Here is a 15,653-nt window from a genome sequence, read left to right as displayed (position 1 = left end):
TCTCCTGTCACTGAAGCATTGTTGACCCGGCAACTCTAAAAGGACGCCGAAGGCCCAGAAGCAGTGAAGGATGGTGGGCTGAATTTCACATATTGATTGGAACTAACCAGACACTTATTGGGCAGCAGGCATCTTGTAACCATCTGGTAACTGGGCCCTTGGAAACAAATAGGCTGAGAAGTGAGTAAGTTTAAAATGGAGTTCTCCATGGTGGACAAACGCTATACAAACGACATACATGGACGCAGCAGTATGCATATGGATCCAGGTACAAAATTTCTCCTGTATGTTAGAAACAACTAAGTAAATCTGTGGCCTCAGGCATTCTGTACATCACATTTAAAATCAAGTCTTTTTCTTTCCCTGTTGGAAGTGTGCTGTGTGTGCAGTAATCAGGCAGTACAATGCATGCATTGGCGCAAGCTAAAGATAGTTGCGACTACATCTCACTGAAATCAAGGAAGCAAGTTAGATGCATATGACTAATGTATGTTATTCCTGACTAACTTTAGCTGGATTGGGGGTGGTAACTGGGATTCTGAGAGCCAGTAGGAGTAAGCCCAAGAGCTTACTGAAACCCAATGGTTTTTTTTATCATCTTTCCCCCACCCCAATTAATTGGCAGACCTCTATGCCATCTGATTCTGAAATTCCTCATGTAGCATGGGCACCTGCTGTCAAAAAGCACAAGTCCAAAGGTCCCTTACATGCACAAAATAAATCGAGCAGTTCGTTAGATCCAGACGCATTTCGTTTCCAAACTTCTTGCTTAGATGTATTTATTTGTTAGGAATCCACTTTTATTTGAGAATCTGATCCAGCCCTTCCAGGGATCTAAGTCTTAACAGTTCAATCCTAGGCATGTCTACTCAGAAGTAAGCCACTCATCTGACTTGCTGTGAGATATTTGTGTCTGGGATAGCAGCCTTGATCAATTTTCATTGACTTAAGTCACTAGAGAGTTCAACAAGCATTATCGCGTCCTCAAGAACGGCTTGACAAACATCCCCTCTAGCAAAGTAGTGAACTCAGTAAATGTCTCTCTTGCTTGACAGACTGAACAACTCCTGGGTGAAGCGGATACTATAATGATAGGAAATGCACTCATTGGACCTTTTCAAGAAAGCCACGAGTCCAAAAGAATCCTGCCTTGTGCTTGCTTCTTTCATTACTAATTCCTGTCACCAATTTCAGTTATGAACATCAGAGGTGAGAGGAGGCCTATTAAGCCACTCAACTCCTTTTGGCTCTTTATTATCCTGCCCGGAATTGTTCCCAATTACTTCTGAATCCAGCTTGCGTGCTTGGCACAGCTCAAACATAGCTGGAAACATGCTCACGAGTTTCTTTGCCTAGATGTTAATTTGGACACAGCTGGCAAGAGTTGAATCACATGTAATTTATGAGATTAGGAGCTGCAATCCATCCCTGTTCCCAGCACAGATAATAGTTATATTTTGTTTTGAACCACCTTGAAGGTCCCATTGGATCAAAAGATGGCAAAAAAATAAGCAGATATTCCTTCCTTCCTTTATTTTGTTTTTTTCTTTAAGAGTCCATTGTATCTCCTAAGGTAGAACCAGCTCCGTTTTTCTTACATGCATAATGATTTACAGCACATAATCCGATTTATACACTCTGGAACTACCCTAAAGTTAGACCATTTTCTTCAGCAAAGATGCTTAGTATTTCATTAATGTTTTCCCTGTGTTGTTAAGGCATCTCACACATCCTTTTGGTAATCATTACAACAACTTTGTAAGGTAGGCCAACATTATTTACCTTGTGATATAATGCAATAAAGGCTTGAGACTATGCGATACCAGCCTGCTTGAAGCCACCAGGCAAGCCCACAGTTGTGCTGAGATTTGAATTGGGTGGATTTTCAGCTCTTAGCTCCTGCTCTTAACCACCACACAAACTCAGCTGGACAAATTAATAATAATAATAATAATAATAATAATAATAATAATAATAATAATAATAATTTATTATTTCTACCCGGCCCATCTGGCTGGGCTTCCCCAGCCACTCTGGGCAGCTTCCAAAAAAATATTAAAATACTGTACTACATCAAACATTAAAAGCCTCCCTAAACAGGGCCGCCTTCAGAATTACATCCCAGCACAATCTGCTCAAGTCATCATGCATGGCACAGGTTAAAACTACCACCAAAAGAACAGCCAAGCTTCTCACAGTGGTATAAATCACCACATTAATAAGAGACAATTTGCAGAAGAATGTAATAACCAGTGCACAATTAAACTGGACGCAGTTCAAACCTTAACACAGCAGTTACTATGAAAGGTGAGTTTTGTACCTACCAGCTCTTCCACTCTCAGCATCATCATAGTTGCTGCCGCTTATCAAAGAACGATAGTGCTCTCTTTGTGTGTGTGTGGTACTCCTTTAAGGATGGATGCCTCCTCCACCCAAGGCAGCTTTACTGAGATAACGCCAATCTAGTTTAGCTTATATATTGCTGGAAGAACTTCTTTGGAGTGAGATAATCTTCCAACCTGGGAATCCGAGTACGCCCTCAGCCCTGCCAGCTCCGAGATAGGTGCTTTCTCATTCCAGGCATGTTAACTAGCCAGATCTAGTGTCAAGGGTCGGGAGGGAGGGGGGAAAGGGATGAGTCTTGCAGTGTAACCGTGCTGCATATGTGAATCACTGTGAAACGCAAGAGCTTCATTCCATTCGCAAATGACTACATAGCTCAGCAATGCTAGCCATTCTGTCTGTCCAGTGCCCAGTAGGACAGCTGTCTGCAGATACCACACTGTATCTCGCAAGTGACTTTCACATGAGCAAGAGACACTGGGGGGACGGGACGACTGACCCAGACACTGAGCTCGCAGCATCATTTTCCAATAAGCAAACACGTGATCCTTTCGGTTATGGGAAGCCATTCTTTTCATCATTTTCTGTTCCTGGATGGCAAATAGTTTCGGAGGAAAAGGCTTTTCTTTTCCTCTCCCTTTGCTCACCATGACAGCACTTGTCTATATTTGTTGGAAGAAGGAATTCTCTGAAGGGATTATGAAGCCAGAATGATGTCTCTGGTGCTAAAAAGGCTCAATGACACGATAAGTTGCCATCAGCGCAAGAGCTCAGAACCCGCCAGCTTTGCATTTTTTCTCCCCCTGAAATCTGTCACTCCTTATAAACAGAATAATGAGTGACAATCTGTGGTTCGAAAAGGAGACGGGGGAAATAAAATTAAACCTTGAGTGGTGATGACTTCCATTGGAAACTGGAAAGATAGGAGGACCACAACATCCTCACAAAGTTGTCCCAAGGTGGTGTTTTGGGGAGGTACAGTTGTTGGCTTTTAACTATAGGGAAATTGTACAAGATGTACCACCTGGTGAAAATCAGCAATAGCTGACTGTCCCGTGAGCCCTGAGGAATATATGAATATGTGAACTTTGAAGTTAGTCTGTACCCCTTCAGGTATATTCATTCATTTATTGCTTTTATACATCACAATCTGCCTCAAAGTTCTCGAGACAATGTACAAACCTAAACAACAAAATACTATGTGCTTAATGATACACCAGGTTGCTTTGTGACGTGTGCTTGGGTTCTAACAGGATTTCCCCTTACTCAATAGCAAAAGCTTTTGCAAACAAATAAGCTTTCCTTTGCTGATGGAAATAAAATTCAGCTTGATCAGTGCAGATAATCATCATCATCATCATAATTTATTTATACCCCGTCCATCTGGCTGGGTTTCTCCAGCCACTCTGGGCGGCTTCCAACAGAATATTAAAAACACGATAAAATGGCATGCGCGAAAGGGGCCCTTCTCTCACGGTCTTTCCCTGAGCAGCAGCTGTTGAGTGTGGCCACCCCCAACGTCCTTGAATATGTATACCTGTGCAAAGTTCGTCTCTGCTCCTGCCCTTATAAAGAACAGTTCCCAGCTGCTCTGTAGGCCCATCTCTGCCTCTGTGCTGAACAGGCCTGAGGTCAGGACGAAGGAGCCTTGTTGTCTCTCAGGTGCTCACAATGAGCTCTTGCCAGTGTTGCACCGGGAGTTCCAAACCAGCACTGTTTCCAGGGACACTGATACTGCCACCAAGTTTATTGGTGCTGGTGCTGGCGCTGCCACTGTAGGTGTAGCTGGTTCTGGTGCTGGCATCGGGACCATATTTGGCAGTCTTATCATTGGCTATGCCAGAAACCCTTCCCTGAAGCAGCGGCTCTTCTCCTAAGCCATCCTGGGTTTTCCACTCTCTGAGGCCATGGGGCTGTTCTGCTTGATGGTGGCATTCCTCGTTCTCTTTGCAATGTGAAGGAGCTGGATGTGCTGCCTGTCATGTGCTCTCCTCTCTTTCCCCCCTGTGTTTAGTCCAGTGTGTACGACAACCTGATTGTTCTGTGGCAGATAGGGGAAGCCCATCTGTTAACCAAATCTGTCCAGCTCAGAGGGGGCAAATAGATAAATACTGTATTGGTACACACACACACACACACACACACACACACACACACACACACACACACGATAAAACATCAAACATTACAAAAAGCCCATTTAGGGCTTTAAAGGTCAGGACCAACACTTTGAATTGTGCTCGGAAAAGTACTGGGAGCCAATGTAGTATGGTTGTATCTTTGGGGATGAGGGTCTTGCAACCCCATCTATTTCTGTGTTTCAAAATAAGGTAATAGCTAGACTTTCTAATCAACATGACAAAGCCAGTGTGATTTAATCACTACAGCAACTGGGGTACTCCAGATGTTTGGGACTACAGTTCCTGCCAGCCCAAGCCAGCATGATCAATAGTCGTGGATGATGGGAGTTATAATCCAGAATATCAGGAAGGCCACCAGGTTGGGCAAGGTTAGGTTAGAGTGTTCACTTAGGATCAGTTCTCTACCTGCAGGCCTCCTAAGTGCCCTGGAAAAAACGAGACGCCCTGTTTTTTCGCACGAGATCACGGCAGCCATTTTGTTGTTGTAAGACTAAAATGGGTGAAGGAAACCATGCCACCTTGGACTCTTTAGATGAAGGGCAAAAGGGAAAGAGGGGAAAAACAACAGTGATCTCTGTTTCAGCCTGTTGGGTCACCTTGTTGAATATGGTGTGACTTCCAGGAAACAAACTGACACTCAGAATGCCTGATTGGAATGGAATGGAATGGAATGGTCTTGAGTAGTCAAGTCAAAACAAGTTATAGAACTTCGGCACTCCCTCTGCATATAGCAGTAGCTTCCCAAGGCCTTTGCCCTTCATTGAACTCACTAGTTGTAACGTGACACTTCCCAGGCATGCTTCCCCTTCCTCGCTCAACCTATGCAACCCAAACAAAGCCATATATATATATATATATGTGTGTGTGTGTGTGTGTGTGTGTGTGTGTGTGTGTGTGTGTGTGTGTATGAGATTCTATTGGAGGCAGTGGCAGGTAAGCCTCAGAAACGAAAGCTATACAGAGTGATAGCAGTCCCCAGGCAGTTTCAATGCTACCCACTGCATAGCATTTGTGTTTAATTGCTTAATCAGTTAAGTCAACCTGCTGCCAACCCCTGTTCTCCTGTTTGTTAACAAAGAGATTTCAAAGCCTGGCTGTAAAGTTTTAGTTTAGCTCCCACAAAGGCAGCTGTTCCCACGGTGGTGAGGCAAGAACATCCTGCATGTCTGAAAAACAAAATGTGGGGAATTCCCAGCCAATAGGGATGAACTGAGCTGTCAATTTTCGTTCTTCCAATTTCTCTTTTTTCCCCAGTCTAAAATTCAGTTTGCCACGTTGCTGAAGCAGTTTGCCATTTATTTAATTGAAATTAATCAGTGTTCTGTTGCAAACTTTTCCTAATCAACACATTTCTGTATGCATATTTTAACAAATATACACATTTTTGCAAGCTGTATTCACTAATACATGCATGTTATTTTCGCTAACGTTCCCTTAATATATGCATTTTTGCACCTGGCTGGAGAACTGCACTGAAGAATTCATAGAAATGCAAATTTCTAAGAACAATGTTGCTTGATGCTTCTGGGAAAGTGTGAATTTGGTAAGTTTGCCTTTAAGTACAAATTACATCAAACTTCACCTCCGTCGACAGATGCACAGCCCCAACACTGGCATGATCTCAGTAATAAATTGCATTTAATCAAATAACATTGAAGTGGATTGATTGTTTGGTTCACTGCAGAAAGGGCTATCGTCTTGCTGCCTCCCATTTCTTATTTCTGCCATTTTCTCTTAAAACGCGAGCTCTTTCTAGCCCAGAGCCAAAAGGCTATCAATTTGACTTTTCACTTCTGATTAAAAAAACCACCAACCACCAGAAACACTTGCGGACTTGCCTCTTGGTGGGACGGGGCCCAGATTCCCAGCTGCTGCAAATAGGTGTAGCTCTGCCTGATATGATCTACTATTCCGCTTCTTGGAAGCCTCCTGGCTAGACGTTGATAGCCATTCCATCAGCACAGTAAGGAACCTCAAAGATGTAGACGGCGGAGTCTTGAAAATGATGATTCAACTCGATGCTATTGGTGTATTAAACCACCCTCCAATCTTGGATCTGTAGTTGTGCCCACAAACATCACAAGCATGACAAGGACCAAAAGGACAGGGCAGGTGGGGGCACAGAGGCCCTTTCCCTTTACTGTAAGTATTTTGTTTCATGTTACTGAGTGAATAATTTCCCTTGCTTTAGAGGCATCACTTCCCTGATGCCTATCACATTCACTGGTCTTGCTCTTGAAATTTGGGCTACATTGAGATGCCTTTCCATTTTTATTTAATTTGTTAGCGTTGCTTGAGCTGGTTAGTGTTGGGTCACAAGTTCTGAGATACAAATAAAAAATACATCTCATGGGTCTGAATTTCCATATATGACGGATGAAATTATATTTGTGTACTTTCATTTATTTATTACATTTACATACCAGTGTGGTGTAGTGGTTAAGAGCGGTAGTCTCGTAATCTGGGGAACCGGGTTCGCGTCCCGCTCCTCCACATGCAGCTGCTGGGTGACCTTGGGCCAGTCACACTTCTCTGAAGTCTCTCAGCCCCACTCACCTCACAGAGTGTTTGTTGTGGGGGAGGAAGGGAAAGGAGAATGTTAGCCGCTTTGAGACTCCTTAGGGTAGTGATAAAGCGGGATATCAAATCCAGACTCTTCTTCTTACACACCACTTTTATCTGCCAAGGATCTCAAGGTGGGGCACATGGTTTACATCCTCCCCATTTCATCCTCACAACAACCCTGTGAGGTAGGTTAGGCTACAAGATGGTGAGCAGGTGAGCAGCTGAGCGGGGATTTGAACCCTGATCTCCCAGGTCCTAGTCCAACACTCTAACCATTATACCACAATGCATCATCTTCCCTGCATGGTTGTGGATGGCAAGAAGCCACGGGGTGAGGAGAAGGAAGAGGTTTCCAAATCCAAGACCTCAGTGCCCCTTGGAAAATGTGGTTTTCTCAAGAGTCACTGCAAGGTCATTTCCTTGGGGCTACCAGGAGTGAAGGAATAGTAAGAAGGAAAGGAGGACTTGAGGGTGGGGGCTTCAAATTCAGCTAGGCTGAACTTGGACCAGTTTAACTATCTGTTGAGCTATTTCTAGATTTTGTGGGAAACGGCGACGCTTATTTCCAAGTCAATTTGGTGTGAGACATAGGTGGTCCACCCACTACTAATTCTGCCTATTGTTTGTGCACGGCTCCCGTCTGAGTGTGAAACAAAAAAACCAATCCCTGCCTAAACGAATAAATTTCTTTTAAATCTACCAGCGTGGCTTAGCAAATTAGCGGTGATGATGCACAGCCAGGCTGTTGAGACAAAAGAGCTGATAATAAAAGAAAGAGTGAAAAATCTCAGAATCTGGCACATGCCTGCTCGGAACAGCAGAGTCTTCTTGTGTCAGGTCCTTAAAATAGAACTGAATCATGCTGGTTGCATCATTTACTACAGGGTTTTTAAAAACAGGTCTTCAGTGATGACGGCATCCTTTTTACCATAACTGCGAGGAGCATTCAATTTTATCTCTGAATGTCACAGTGGCGAATGTTTGGGTGTTGTGGGGTGTGTGAATGTACTTGCCTTTAATGGAAGCAGCAGAAGCAGCTGCCTCACACCGAAATTCAAGGAGGTGAAGCTTCCCTGGCCTCTTACCTTCATCCCAGGAAGGGCTTTGCTTATTAAATCTCCACATGTCTTTGGCACTGTTAAAAGTACAGGAAGCGGAGTCATTAGAGGGGTGGAAAGAAAGAAAATGGTGGGACCCCACCCTAGGTGAACCCATGCCCTCCAACATTTCTCTAATGAAAATAGGGATGTCCTATTCCATACTACTACTACACTAATAATAATTTTACTGTTTATACCCCACCCATCTGACTGGGTTGCCCCAGCCACTCTGGGCGACTTCCAATGTGTATTGAACTGGTGTAATGTACTGATTTCAGAGCTCAACTAGAACTGAGGGACCCATTTCAAATCTCCACTAATTGGCTGACCTCAGAGTTTATTTGTGGGCTTCTGATAGGTATCTGGTGCACACCGTGAGGACAGGATGCTAGACTATGATGCGTCTTTGGCCCAGTCCAGCACAGCTCTTCTTATGTTCTTATGACAATCACTATTCCTCACCCTCAGAGCCAGCTCAGTCATTAGACAATCTGAAGGTGGCAGAAGTCCCCAAGGCAGAAGCTTCATGGCTGTCCCAGCAGTGGTGCAGAGCCAGTGCCAATATTGGCTGAAACGCGTGAGATCTTGCCCCAAATTGGCACTGATGCTGGCGCTGCTTCACTGCCAGCGGTGGAGGTGGCAGGGCAAGCAGAGAAGCAGAAACAGTGGCAGCAGGTGTAAGGTGGCATTTCTTGTTTGAAGCGGTGAAACGGGAGGCGCCACCTCTGCTCGTCCTGATCTACCTTGTAGCGTTGTTGCAGCAAGATGTGGAGGTGGGGAGGAGAACCCTGAGCACACTGGAGGCAGGAGTAGGATAAAACTTTAAGAATTAAAAAAAAAATGGCAACTGGGAAATTACATTGAACACACCTCCAAGGGCATGTTGCATGATCTGAGTAATGAAAAGACGGAGAGTTGCAACAGCTGTTCTGCAGGATCAAAAGGAATTTTGGGTGGGCGTGTTTTGTACACTTGGAGACCTAAGTATGGGAAACCCTGCTTTAAAGTAAGAATTGCTCTTTTAGTTTTAGCTGCAGATCAGGGGTAGCCAGTGTGGTACCCTCCAAAAGTCATGTGATGTAATTCCCATGCTGGCTGCATCCAATAACTCTTTGCAGTATCTGGAGGGGCCCACATTCGCCACCCTGACTGTCGAATATTGACTTTCACACTATGTGCAGAGGAAACTTCTCACTGCGAAGACTACACCAATAATTGGTTGAACTCTGAGCTTTTCATGCTGGATCAGAGCTGTCACTAGACAACAATAAAACCTGTGGCTTGCAGCTTCCATACTGGGTTTTCCTTTCCACTTGCCTCCAGCAATACTGTTAAAATAATAGTTTCTAAAAGAATCCTGCTGTTCAAATTATGCTAGAATTGTCAGTTCTTTTCAAAGACTGTTAATCTCCCACAGCATGTGACCTGCTCAAAATGTTCACATACGGAAGAATTGCACTGGGGAAATGTGAAGAATCTCCTTACCGTTTTTATTTATTTATTTTTGCGCCAGCACACTGGAAAGACTGTCTGTGTTGATGTAAGTGATATAGGTATGAAGAAACAATGCAGAATACCTGCCATCTCCCTGTAGCCAATTCCATATGTACAATACAAGATTATGTGTTAAAAGATTCAAGCGTTCTGTTTTTTAAACCTCCCTTATTTTCAGCATGGCAGAAAAGTGTTATAGTTAAAGTGCATGATCTGCACCACAAAGGTTATGGGAGTTAGGTGGAATATGCAAGGACGGGGGAGAGATTTGGTGCTATTTGCATTTAAAGGCAAACCTACCTGATTCGAGCTTTCAGAAACAATAAGCGGACTGAAACACAACCATCCTTTGAAATTTGCATTTCTCTGAATTTTTCAATGCAGTTCGCCAACCAAGTACAAAAAGGCATATGCTAAAGTAAAGTGTACATAAAAATACACATATGGGTGAGAGTAGGGACGTGGGTGGCGCTGTGGGTAAAACCTCAGCGCCTAGGACTTGCCGATTGCATGGTCGGCGGTTCGAATCCCCGCGGCGGGGTGCACTCCCGTCGTTCGGTCCCAGCGCCTGCCAACCTAGCAGTTCGAAAGCACCAGCGGGAAGGTAAACGGCGTTTCCGTGTGCTGCGCTGGCTTGCCAGATGCAGCTTGTCACGCTGGCCACATGACCCGGAAGTGTCTGCGGACAGCGCTGGCTCCCGGCCTCTAGAGTGAGATGAGCGCACAACCCTAGAGTCTGTCAAGACTGGCCCATGCGGGCAGGGGTACCTTTAGGGCTCAAAAAATGCATTTTGTTAGGGGAAATCGCTTTGTCAAAATGTGTATGTTAAGGAAAATTGTGTTGCTAAAATGTGTAAATTAGGAGAGATTTGCACTAAAATGCTGGTGAATTTTCACGATGGCTATTAGAAAAAACTGATATGGAAATGTGGGGTGCTCAATTTAAGACTGGGAAAATTAGAAACTGAGAGAAGCTGACATTGACAGATCCCTCTTTAACCTGCAAATCCATGGTCAACTGTTTTCCTTGCTGCTTTCCAGGAACTTCTCCTCCTTTTCCTTGATCTCTACGGCATCATCTTCATCCAGTGTCACTGGCCTTTGACAGCAGCAAGTAGAGGAAATGGCAGCACGAGTGCTCATACTGAAGTAAGAAAGGGTGGCAGAGATTCCCAGATGGTTGGGACAGAAAGCATCGCTGTTGGCACGAGAGTGAGGGAAATGTGGACATTCCGGTCTCACAAGCTACTGATGTGAGGGATTTGGATCAACAACATGAATGGTTCTCTGCAGAGGCATCTGGGTCTTCTCTGATGCTATCTGCATCGCCCGTGGTATTGTTCCTCACTCATTTTCCCTTTAAAGTTCAGGTTTCACTAAAGAGTTGTTGGTGGCTGACTTTCAGAAGGAAGGGCAGGCTATTCTCTATCAGCTATAAATTGTTTACAACTAGAAGAGAACAAATATATTCTCATGCGAGAGGAATGCTTGCTAATGTAATCGCGACTCTCAGAGTATTAAAGTATTGCTCACTTGGGAACACATATACTTAGGTAACTGATCTCCAGGCTCCAGCCAAGTAGCCGGGATGAGTAAAAATAAAAATGTTTATGATTATCACTTGGTATTTAATTTTCAGATTAAGCCTTATTGAATGTTCCTTGCAGCAAATCACTTTATGTATTTGAGTTGTGTTGCAGACATGAAAGGAATACAAAGGTTGCAATAACAATTTGAGGCAAGTTTGGAAGCAATGCTTGTGCTTGGCTATTCCCTGGAAGAAGACAGGATTGTGCTGTCGCTTTTCATTTGTCCCAAACAAGTCTTCTGAAGTGGCACACTAAAAACCCCATCATTTTTAAAATAAATGCCTAAACCAGGAAAACAAATTCAAGAAATCAACCAAAGGTATGTACAGTATGTGTCTCACATGCATACACATGTACAGAATGTGTACAATTATGGGTACACAATCAGGAATATTTTATATTTTCTTCCAAAAAATTTTTATCCATAAAATGTTCAAACTATGCAGTGTTTTTCATCTTTGTGCAATAGTCTGCCTCGCAGCAACCAGGAAAAATGTTACAAGATCCTTGGATTTTACTGTTTTCCTGTTCAAATATGAGCAATGTAAAAGTTGTGGGAAATTGTGTTAGGGAAAATTGGTTTGCAAAAAATGTGCATACAAAAATATGTTTGTTTGGAGAAATTCACACTTAAATGTTGATGGATTTTCATGAGGATTTAAAAAAATTAATCACAAACTGATATGGTAATGTAGAGAACTGAACTTTAAACCTGGAAAAAGCTGAGAGTGACTGGAATTGACAGTTTTGCCCATCTCTAAGGAGAGGCCCATTAGTATCAGTCCCATGGGCCCCACAAAAACATTTGCTATGGTTTAGTAGAGAGAACAATTGTCACAGGGATCCAAAGCAAGCATTGTTCCGATGAAAAAAGATGAAAAAGCGTATTTTTAAAGTATTTGCTGTTTTATCAAGAATGGTTTGCCATTTGGAATTTTCATCCCTGAGAATAAATCTTCTTAGCAATACTAAAATGTGACTAATTTATAAAGCAGTACCCCATGAAAGACTCTCATGATGGTTAACACACCAGCAGCCACCACTTGCCATATTCCATCAATCTCAAACACTTAAAATACCTCCACACCCCACTAATCCTCACCAAGAGCCACCACCTGTTTTTCCACACTCGCCACTCTAGTTTGCCCTTCACGCCAGAGCTCAGATTTCCAACAAAGGCTTTGAAGTGCTCAAGGCTCTTCTGTATCCATTCCCTTGGTAACCTTTGTCAAGAGTCCAGCAAGGTAGGACCGTGTCAGCACCACCATCTTGCAGATGGAGGCTTGAGGTTGAGAGAATCTTTCCAGACACAAATATTTCAGTTGCGGCTGAGGTACAATCTAACGACACTACTGATGTCCTGGCTCATAGCTCACAGCCTCAACCACAGCAGAATAACTACCTCCACAGGCTTGAGCTTGTGGCAGGGCCTTTTCCATCACGGCCCCACTTGATTTCATGTCAGTGTCAAGTGCAGGGATTGGCTGCCATTGGGATTTGGCTCCAAATTTAAAAGGTGCCCAAGGCAAGCACTGCAAGTAGGTGAACCACAGAGGTAGATGTAAGGGAGCACAACCAGTTTGCCTGCCCCGGCGCTAGGCCTAGAGGGGGCTGCAGGGGCTGCTGCAACAATGAAGAACAATGGAAGGTAAGAGGCAGTGGGGTGCTGAATTTTAGCATTGCACTGAAATTTTAAAGCCCCAAGTTTGCCACTCCTGGGAGCGCGCTCTCTCTCTCTCTCTCTCTCTCTCTCTCTCTCTCTCTCTCTCTCTTTCCTTCTTTTCTTTTCTTTTCTTTCTTTTTTCTTTTTTTTGCATTCACGTTCACACTTTATTTGCATTTTTGTACACATTACTTTTTAAACATTTTTTAAATTAAATTTTTATTTTTTGTTGTTTTGACAAAGTAATAATCACAAATAAATAAGAATAAAAATGTGCACCCCCACCACCGAGACCATTCCATTGTAACTATCCAACCTCCCCAAATGTCAACACTGCTTGAGATGGGTTGACCCCTTTCCATTTTAACAGTACAAATTCTACCAACACCCTCCATATCTCCTCAAAATCGTTTCTCCTGCATATTCCCCATCTTACCTTAAGGGCACATATTTTATCATTAAAAGCTATATCCCACACCTCTTTATACCATTCTTCCATTTTATTTATATTCTGCTTTTCCTTTCCACTTCCTAGCTATAATAGCAATTCGTGCAGCTGTCAACAAATTTGTGAGCAAGTCCTTCATAGCCTGCAAACCTTCCACTCCATCATGAATTGATTAATAATGCTACCTCTGGACTTTCGGTCAGCTTTAACCCAGTGCTATCTCTCCTGGGAGCTCATTCTAATGCTCCCAAGGCTTACTCTATGGCCGGGGCTTTACCTGTCCAACACCAACTGGATGTCACCAGGTTGGCTACTCCTGCTCCAGGGTGTCCTTTTACCTGTGCATTCCTGGTGATTTGGACTCATGATGGGGCAGTGATACATAATCCTGCTTTCAGGACTGTTTGTGCCTGTAAAAATTTTGGGGTGGACATATTGGATCATTTCCAATAAGTGCTTGGAAATGCAAGCAGTGTCGAATTCTGGGGTGTTCTTAGGTATCTTAAACACACGCTTGAAACTATCTTCTGCAGGTGAGGAAATGCTGGAATGTTTTGCAGACAGTGACTGGGCTAATTTGCCTGATAGAAAGTCAATAAATGGACTAGTAATACAGTTTGGAGGTTCCCTGATAGAATGGAAATCTCAAAAACAGGGTCTTGCAAGTGTATCCTTCACTGAAGCTGAGTACTCTGCATGAATTGTGCTGTGAACTGGTCTATTTCAAACAGTTATTGATTGACATGGGAGTGAAATGTAAATCTCCAATAGAGATTCTCTATAGATAACCAGGCATGTATATCTCTTGCTAAATCTGATCATTTTAAAGGACGATCAAAACATATTGAAATTAAATACAGTGGTACCCTGGTTCTTGAATGTAATCCATTCTGGAAATCCGTTCAACTCCTGAAACAATCGAAAACCAAGGCACGGCTTCCGATTGGCGCAGGCGTCCCAGAAACAATAGCCGACAGCTGCATTGGACGTTTGGCTTCCGAAAAACGTTCGGAAACCAGAACACTTACTTTTCGGCGTGTGGAAGCTGATTTGTTTGTCAACTAAGCCGTTCGAGAACCAAGGTTCCACTGTACCAGAATGTAAAATGTAATGAGGCACAGAATGTAATTATGCTGGTGTACTGTGAAAGTAACCAGAATATTGCTGATGCAATGACAAAACCTCTGACATTCCTGGAACGTTAAATGATGGCTGAATGTTTGGGTTTGGATAACCATACTAAGTAAGCACTCTGTTTATGCTCTGTAAATAGTTGTTCTGAGAAGACTGAGAAGGAGTGTTGGAGGTATTGGTCATTCGTTTTCAGAAACTGTCTTCATGAATTTCTGCATGTAAGATTAAACTCTGTCTATGAAGCTGGATTGTTTACACAGGTGCAAAGATAAGACAGTGAAGTCATGGACATGCACAGTGCATTACTGTGAGAGTAACTAAAAGAGAGTTTTGGTTTTGGACTGTGCTGAGAGGATGCAAGCGGATCTGCCACTGTGGGGATCCACAGCAGTCTCTGTAAACAGTAACCGTTAAGCTTAATGACAGGCAATAAAGTAATCTGCCTAGAACAATTGTGTGTTGCTTATCAATCAAGACTCAGGACCGATTTCCTCACACTTCGCTGCGGACTGTATTTCAACTCTGCTAAATGCCTGGTCAGAAGTGTGCCGGGCGAATCTGTTTATAGCAGCTTTCACGCCATAAACAGCCACAAATATTTGGTTTTGTAAATAAATTGCTGAGGGCAAAGTCAATTTGGAATGAGGGTGATCTTTCCTGAATAGATGCATGCTTTCAATGCCATCTCTGAAAAATAGCTTCAGCACCCGTTTTAGTTGATGCCAAACACGTTGACGAAAGGGTGGGTAATTTTGACTTGGCCTTTTAAGAAAATGTTGGTAGGTTTACTTGCTGGCTGCATCCAAGTCAATACCTTAGCAATCTCTATATCTCCCTTGTGCTAGTTGACATTTACAGATCAACCACCTGCCAACCAAAAACAGTATTTAAAGTTCCAAATATGAATGGCTTAAGTGCTGCACATTTTTCTATAATTGTAGCAATGGGGAGGGTAATTCACCAGATTTCTGCTTGAGGTTTATGGAGAGAGCAGTTGCTACAAATATCTTTCATCCCTTCTGTTAAAATTACAGACGCATTTTACAGAAGTGGTTCTGTGCACAGAGAAATCCCTTCTGTTGAATTTCATCTCTACTCTCTTGAAATAGGTTTGTGTCTCCCATCAGTACTGAAATGAATTGAATATGGTATCTCTGCAGTAGCAGGCCTCAAATC

General features: G+C 43.2%; 1 protein-coding gene and 1 long non-coding RNA gene across 3 annotated transcripts in view; both read right to left on the bottom strand.

The window, feature by feature from the left end:
- ANKRD1 (ankyrin repeat domain 1) overlaps positions 1-15,653 on the bottom strand; it is a 209,111-nt gene that overhangs the window by 9,022 nt on the left and 184,436 nt on the right. The window contains exon 2 of one of the 2 annotated variants that reach the window (XM_081189804.1): positions 2,325-2,388. In XM_081189804.1, the coding sequence (XP_081045930.1) occupies positions 2,325-2,351 (27 nt within the window). In that variant the 5' untranslated portion in view covers positions 2,352-2,388. Of the gene's footprint in view, positions 1-2,324; positions 2,476-15,653 lie in introns of those variants that run through there. The other variant, XM_081189803.1, reaches the window with a different exon arrangement.
- The window catches only part of LOC308584807, a 223,025-nt gene that overhangs the window by 181,053 nt on the left and 26,319 nt on the right, over positions 1-15,653 (bottom strand). The window lies entirely within an intron of this gene.

Source organism: Podarcis bocagei, assembly GCF_964188305.1.
Source record: "Podarcis bocagei genome assembly, chromosome: 4".
Lineage (NCBI taxonomy): Eukaryota > Metazoa > Chordata > Lepidosauria > Squamata > Lacertidae > Podarcis > Podarcis bocagei.
The sequence above is the reverse complement of the archived record's forward strand: the minus strand, read 5'-3'. Positions and strand labels throughout refer to the sequence as shown.